The sequence below is a fragment of the Elephas maximus genome, chromosome 6, assembly GCF_024166365.1.
Source record: "Elephas maximus indicus isolate mEleMax1 chromosome 6, mEleMax1 primary haplotype, whole genome shotgun sequence".
Taxonomy (NCBI): Eukaryota; Metazoa; Chordata; class Mammalia; order Proboscidea; family Elephantidae; genus Elephas; species Elephas maximus.
Window position 1 is genome coordinate 50627559 of NC_064824.1, and position 7995 is coordinate 50635553.

The 7995-nt window shown below is 44.1% G+C and overlaps 1 protein-coding gene across 2 annotated transcripts; it reads right to left on the reverse strand.

The window, feature by feature from the left end:
* Positions 1–6687: 6687 nt before the first annotated feature.
* Positions 6688–7795, reverse strand: RPRM (reprimo, TP53 dependent G2 arrest mediator homolog). Of its 2 annotated transcripts, XM_049888965.1 has the most exons (2): positions 7323–7795; positions 6688–7131 (listed from the first exon to the last, which is right to left on the reverse strand). In XM_049888965.1, exons 1-2 carry the CDS (start codon positions 7593–7595, stop codon positions 7099–7101), a joined length of 306 nt encoding a protein of 101 aa, XP_049744922.1. In that variant the 5' UTR covers positions 7596–7795; the 3' UTR covers positions 6688–7098. The 2 variants fall into 2 exon arrangements, with proteins under 2 accessions (XP_049744922.1, XP_049744921.1); XM_049888964.1 differs by having other exon boundaries at positions 6688–7795.
* Between the last annotated feature and the right edge of the window lie 200 nt (positions 7796–7995).

Genomic DNA, 7995 nt, shown 5'->3' on the forward strand with positions numbered 1-7995 from the left:
GTGAAGTTTTTCTGAGAGATGGAGAAAGTGAAAGAGTCTGGATGATATAAAAAAAGATGATATCAGACATCAATTCCATGTATGTTTCAAGTACCTGTCTCTTTGAACTTGGAAGAAACACAAGTTAGTAAATCTCCATTTGTTTCTTAAATTAGCTTGAATTGAGCTTATGCTGATTGTATCTCAAAGAGTCTTAATTAAGACAGCCCATTTTAACTTGAACATTTGATGGATTCAGGAGAGATTTATGTTATTTAAAACCAGGTTGTATCATTTTCCTCGAATGCTCATCTATGGAATGGGGGAAATTTCACGATCGACCCTTTTCTTAATTACTTAGTCACTGAAAATTCACAGTGAAGGAAATGAATAAAATACTTGTTCCTGAGTTGAATCTGTAGGAAACAAACAAACAAACAAACCTATAGCCTCAAGAAATTATTTGGAATACCGATTTCAGTTCTTCTGTTCTCACGCTCTGTGGTTTATTTCGCGTCTTAAGCTTGAATATACTATGTACAGGAGGCTTTAAGTAACTGTCTGAAGACTTGGAGAAATGTCAAATTAAACAATTTGAGTGTGGGTCCCGACATTCATTTCAGAGAAGACTAGAGAGTCCTTCAAATGGAAGGGGAGAAGCCACAAGTTTGTGTGGCTCACACAGCTGGTTCTCCAAGGATACGTAGACAAGAATCTAGAGGAAGAAGGAATGGAATCATAGAAGGCCCCGTTAAGTTCCTTAATTTTTGCACTCTTAACTTGTAAGGTCTAAGTTAGTACCTAGTGCACAGTCATGCCTATAATGGATACTAAATAATAAATATTTATTGATGACATAAACAAAAACGTCTGGAAAGGGCTCTTTGTCCTTTGGATATAAGAAAATTGAGCCAGCTAATTCAATACTCAGTAGTCCAAGATTCCATAAAAAAGTAGAGAGAAATAAAGAAGAAATTAACAATCTTCCACATTCTTCTCATGTTGCTTGACCCTTCTACTCAGCAGTCTTTAAGTTTCTATTAAGTTCTCTACACATAAAATTTTCTAACCAGTGTCTTGAGAATTCAGAATCTGCCTGCAAATTCCTAGGGCTTTAATTTGATAGGTTTTCTTTGACCTTCTTCAAATTTAGGGTCCCTTCTCATTTCTCTTAGCTTTTAAAGATTTTCAAGCTTGTATAATACATAATCTTCGACTTTCCAGTCCCTTGGGATCTGAACTGCTTTTTCCTTCCAATCCCTAGGTGAAGACTGAAACATGTATCTTTACATATAGATGTATTATAAGATCCCAGGCACTTCATATAAATCTTATTTACAGAACAATTTGGGACAATTTAGTTCCTATTTTTTCTATGCATTGTTTTATTGTAAACTGACAAATACTGTAAAACAAAGAATTGGGGAGTATGTGGGGCTTACTTTTAGACAATAGGAGAATAAACATGTTTCATAGGCATACAGTATGGAAAATTCTGAGTATGTGAGTGTGTGCACGTTTACCCACCTTAATCAATATTATTTAGACTATGAACTACATGATCCTGCTCAATTTATGGGAAAATAAATAAAGCAAAAGAGACACTCTGAATCCCGGAGGGATTCTCTTCCCAAAACAATCAGACATCTGGAGTCTTGATCTGATAATAATCAATGACTCTTTCAGGTCAATATATGTTTAGATTCAAGGAAGGGAAGAAGTGCATAATGGGGAGGAACTGGTGAGGGTGAAAAGCAAACATGGAAAAATATAGATGACAAAAACTGTTAACATTTACTCCCTATGATAAGCCATGCCAGCATGTAGGCTATAGCATAATTACGTGTGTATATTATATCACTATGAATTCCAGACATAGTGAATAAGGGCAATTTCTTTATTATCTGACTCTGTGGACAGATCATATGCTTTCCCTCACACATGCTTATTTGAGCCTATTTTTTTTTTTTTATAGCTTAAATGAATGGGAACCATCTCATTTTTTCAGTAATGAGCAACAGTGTACCACGTAAACATGGGTGCTTGACAAGTACTATATGACTTTGAATTAGGAGTTCAGACGATATTACTATCTAATGGAAACCAGCTTTAAAATGGGGGTGGGCAGAATCCTTCTTCCAGCATTATCACAGATAGCTTGGCCTTCAATGTATGGATCACTCTGTGCCTCTATGCTAACATTTACGCACACAAAAGTATTTCAGCAAGCAAATTCTTAAATAACCATCCATCCTTCAAAATGTACATAAATAGTCAAATAAACAAAAATAAGCCTTGTTTATTCTCATCTAGTCTATATTGTAATTTAGGTTGGAACCAAGTTACAATTTACAGGGTTATTGGGGAGTATTTAAAAATTCATCTGGTCATCCTTACAACAGCCCTCTGAAATATTTTCAATTTCTCAAATATAAGTAGTAAATTTTGACTATTCGGATCACTATCACAATAAATGACATATGGCTCTCTGATATTAATCATATAGATTATTTTTTCCTAAACTGTACTTTCCAAGAATTTAAAAATCTAAACCGATGCTATCAAATTAATCCTGGTTTTTCAAACACTTTACACATTTAAAACAACACAAAAATATCTGGAAAGGAGGATAATGTGAAATTGACCGTGGAAACAATTAACCACAGCGCATTTAAAGTCAGACATTAGGGAACAGTTACTACTGCTGGAGCTGACTTTAAAACATATTCCATGTAAGCTATTGTGCACATGTCTAAATGGGATTTGGCAGGTGGATAAAAGATTTATTGATTCCTGTTTGGAGGATTGCTGCAGACTTGCTGCTTCAACAGGCTTTCAATCTAGGTTTGAGTCTTACAGGACAAACTGAACTCTGGAATCCTTTCCTGGCATTGCATCCCTCAGCAGTGACAAGCATAATAAGCCAGGGCTAAGGAAGGCTCTAAACTGCACATGGAACAGCTGCTGTGTGCTGCTGCAGAAACTCAAAGGGAAAAATGCTTTGGGGGAGAAAAATTGCCTCTTAATTAGTCTTCAAACACCCATGTAGTTACTATAAACAACATCGCCTATTAGTCTGAATGTGGGTCTGGAAGAATTACTTGTCAATTACTTGCTCCTCAGTTCACTGGGCTTTGCTTTCCTGGCTTCATCCAGTGAGGACACAGATGAGGCTCTGGGATATTTAAGGCACTGATTAGATGGTGTGACCTGTCTGCTTAGAAAGTGCTATCTAGCCAGGATAGGTGTCTGAAATTTTGCTTCGATTATTGTAAATAACATAATCTGAGTTAAGGGATCACTTGACTTTCTGGGGAAAAAATCTTACCCAAAGAAGCAAGACTGAAATGACAAAATACATTTTCAGATACATAATGAAGAGATCTATGAAACATCCTAAAAAACAAACAAAAAAAGTTAAATTTATTCTATAGAATCATAGAATTGTATGTCCTTTCAGAATCCATCTTCCTTATTTTAGGGAGGAGGCCACTAGTTCTTTAGACACCAGAATCAAAATTTCCTACATCTCAGTCCAGTATTCCATTCCCTTCATCACTCAGAGTTAGCATAGTATGACTCAGTAACAGAACTGACTAGGGATCCAGGTGAGAAACCAGGGTGAGCTTGGAAATCAGCAGTCAGGTATAGGGACCAACCACCAAGAAAAAATCTGATCTCTGTTTTGACTTTGCTTAAGTAGCCTTCAAGGAGTCCAGTACTCAAGTTCATGGTACGTTTTCAGAGAGAGTGAAAAGATTTATATCAATGATCTTAAGAAAAATCACATTTATCAACAGTTGGTTAAGCTACTTATGTGAGAGGCCACCCAATTAGGCTAAGAGAGGATCAGTGGCCGTCTGCCCAGCCTGAGAGGGGTTATGACCCTGCTAATCCACTAGCAGTGTCTCATGAAACCTCTCCCTGCTTCTGCTGTATTTCCAGAAGGGCTTCAGGAAGTATCAGATTCCTCCCCATAGACCATGTCAGACCAAGCACGCTTTTACCGGAACCCATCTCTCTCTTTCCCAGGGCCTCTCACTAATGACTGACCAAATGATGGACTTAAGTGTGGGATGGTAAAATACGCCTGTTTGCATCTACACATCTCAATACCCAGGTCTCTTAAGGCTGACATTGTTTTCTCGGGTGGAACACAAACAGTGTCTTTCAAACCCACTTTCCTGACAGCATGTTTATGATAAAGGAGCAACACTCCATAAATGCTAGGCAGGATTAAAAAGTTTCATTTAATGTATTTGTTAGAATCAGAGAAAAAGAGAATCAAAGGCAGAGAGTGAGGCAGGGAGTGGTGTGGGCCCCGAGAAAGTGGTTGCTCTGTGGCCACAGGGAATAGGGAGTGTAAAAAGCTTCTTGCACACATCGCCTCATCTATAAAAGCCAGAACCACTTGGCCTCTCTCTAAGTAACAAATGGATCTAAGGGCTGTAGAGATGGGTTGTTGGCAGGAAATGGTCCCCAGGGCTATGATATTTTCAGACTGTGTGCATTTCCCTATAATGCATTGATCATGGATTACAGAACTGTGTTCATGTATCTTTTCTATTTTAGGGCTAAATTTTGCAGGTTCTGGTTTGTTTCACAGTAACAATTTCTGGAGGTAGGGGAGTAAATAGGAATATTTGAGATAAGGAGAAAGGGTATATTTTGCTCCTAAGGTACAGGCAAGAGGAACGAGATTGAAGAAATATGAAGAGAAACAGGATAGAGGAGAGAGTGTTGTTAGCTGCCGTTGGTTGGTTCCAACCCATAGTGATCCTATGTACAACAGAACGAAACACTGGCCAGTCCTGTGCCATCCTCACAGTTGTTGGTATGCTTGAGCCCATTGTAGCAGCCACTGCATCAGTCAATCCGTCTCATTAGCAAAAGTAAACTGTCTTCCATAACTCACTCTTGACCACATGTTGATGCTGCCCCCTCCCCCAGATAACACAACGCACACACAAAACCCAAAACAAAACAAACAAGCCCTTACCTGCTGATAAGACAAGAACAACAGGCAGAACTTCAGAATCTTTGTTTTTCCAAACCTGATGCCCATTAGCATTCAAAAACCACTCTAGGTCACAATTCCTGGTAAGATTTACTCTGGGAGCGAAATAGACACTTAGCAGTGGACAGGTTGTTAAAGGACACCTAAACCTTTTGATCCCAGTCCTTTCAGTTATTGATATAGTTTACACTGGTTGTGCTTCTCAAGTAAATGGGACATTTATTTATTTTTTATCAGTCTTATATCTGAAATTATGACATCTTTGAAATTTTAATTGTTAAAATGTAGTTGCAGTTGTTAGTTTGATCGAGTAGATTCTGACTCATGGTGACCTCAGGGGTGCAGAGTAGAACTGCTCCACAGGGTTTTCAAGGCTGTGACTTTCAGAAGCAGATGGCCAGGCCTGTCTTCCGAGGTTCGTCCGGGTGGGTTTGAACCACCAGCCTCACCATCCTTTTGACTGGTAGTCAATGTAAACGTTTGCACCACCCATCTGCCTTTTAAAATGTAGTAATGTATCTTTTATATTCTTGAAAATACTTAGGATCCTGCTCTACTCATAAAAATAAACTGTTCAAAACCTCCTGGTTATATTCACAGGCATGGTTTCTAGGCTCTTATTTAAACACTGTTCAATTTCTGAGCCCTCAATTTGCCAACTACTGTATCTGTAGCTCCACACTGTCCCCGTCCTAGTTGTGGTTGTCTACTTCAGGACCTCGGCTAACTCCTCTGAACCTTTTTATTGGCCTGGGGCTGACTAAATTACACGGAAGGCTGGGTCTCTCAATCTCGCCCAATCACTAGAAAACGGAACGTGAGAGACAATGCCTCTGGTGGTTTAGTGACAATGCTTTACCCCAGGGATTGTTAGCGTCATTATGTGCTTTAGCACAATTACATTTCTTCGCACTTTATAGTTTTTTTCTTTCTCTTTCGAGCCGCATCTCAACCCTTTCTTGCTGACGTTGATCTAGGGAGAGATGTCGTCCCGGAAGGCTGGCCAAGCCTTGTCTTCCTTTCATTATTGGTGTAACCCCGTCTTCCCGCCGGAGCCCGGCACGGAAGCGTAATCTCCCCGCGGGGCCCTTATGTCGTCTCGTCTGGCTCAGAATGCTTGGCTTAAATGAAATATAAAGTGGAAACTCTGTAAGAGAAAACGAAGGCTGTTGCCTCTCAGAAGGCTCCTGTGCCTGGGGCTTGGGGATGTCTCACTCGTCCTTTGGCCTCTCGGTCTCGCCCCAACCCTCACCTCTTCATCAGATCCACGAATTGAAGCATAGCTCTCCAAGGCCCACAACCACACTCCTCACCCCTGCCTGTTCCCATCTGCCGGGGAGCGCAGAATGACTACCCGAAGGCCAGGCACAAAACATTTAAATGTCGCATTTATTAAAGAAATCTTAAGAAAAAAAAGTCAAAAACGGTGTCACGGATGTCAAGAGCACTTTTGTGGCGTAAACTGTGCAGTCACGAGCTATGAGTTCTATTCCGGGTCTTTACCGAGGCGGCAGCTGGGGGTCCAGCACACCCAGAAAGAGCCAGTTGAAAATGCAGTAAAAGAAACAACTTACCCTTTTCACATTCGCAGGCCCCCCTACCCCACCCATTCTCCCACGGTAACAAAATTCTAACCCCCAGGCAGGCAAACAGACTACTCGGGCAGAAAAGAACTTATCAAATATTTGTATTCAAGCAAAAAACAAACAAACAAAAATCCCTTAAAACGACACATTACAATCAATCACAGGCATTTATCGCCTCTCCCCGCCAGGGCTATGGGGAGCGAGAGGGAGTGGGCGGGAATCCAGACACGGGTTTGTGAGTCCCCATTAGGTCTGCTGCGTGGCGCATACACAGGTCATTTTTCGGCCACCAGGCGATCGGTGCCCCTGGGTCTCCCCCTGCCCGCCCTGTCCGCCTGCCCCCAGCGCTCGGCCCACCTGCGGGTGGAGAAGGGCCTCCGCCCCGTCGGTCTCCCCGCATCCCACGCCAGCGGCAGCTTCCAAAGTTCTGAGCCCTAACCGCCCTCTTCTCGCCACTTGCTGCCGAGTCCAGAAGTCCGGCCGCTCTCCTTTTCCAACAGCCAGGCACCAGAGCTTTCAGAGGGCGAGCGAAAAACCGGTCGCTTCATCCTGAAAGGCAGAAGTCGAGAGAAATAATTGACTCCGACAGGTTTGCTTTGCCCCGTCTGGGACAGTAAAGGGCGCAGCAGGGCGGGCGAAGAGGGAAGGCGTGGGGGCGGCTGCCGCGGGGGCCGGGTGGCCGGTCAATAGGGCCCTACGACCACCGCCTCCACCTCCTTAGACGGTCTCCGGTCCTTCACCAGGAAGTTGATCATGCCTTCGGACTTGATGAGCAGGTTGCAGCCGAGGAAGAAGATGCCGAAGACCACGGTGAGCGAGAGCACGCACATGACGGCGATCTGCACCACGCGCATGATGTACAGGCTGCGCTCGTCCGGGCCGCCCTCGGCGAAGCCGTCGTCGGTCACCACGGACGCCTGGGTGCAGCAGCGCACTGCGCGCTCCAGCGCCTCGCTGCTGTTGGCCAGGAACAGGCCCGCCACGTCGGTCTGGTTGCCCAGCGCCGGATTCATCGCGGGAGCAGGCGGGCGCCCCGGGAGGCGCGGATCCGAGGGCTGGGAAGGCGGTGGCGCGGGAGGAACAGGTGCCCCGCTGAGCGCTCACTTGCAGATTTGAGCGCGGGTCTAGTCTTTATCTCCTTTCGAAAGTCCCTGGGCCGTGGGAGTTTCCCCGGAGCCTCTCCGACGCTCGCAGCAGCCCGGCTCTTCTGCGCTGTCCGCTTCTGCCCGGGCGGTGCTTGTTCCCGGAGCTCGCTCGCTGGGGGGTTGTTGGAACTTGGCGGGGCTGGGCCAGCCGGGCCGTGGGAGGTGCGGGCGGTGGCGGCGGCCCTGGCGGCTGCTCTGAGCGAACAGCGGCCTCTTCCGGCCGCGCGGTGACTCTGCACCTGCTGTCATTGAGCGGTGGAGGAAGCAA

What these genes read in the sequence shown, in the direction of transcription:
- RPRM (XM_049888964.1), bottom strand. Translation starts at nt 7,595, where the DNA reads ATGAATCCGGCGCTGGGCAACCAGACCGACGTGGCGGGCCTGTTCCTG.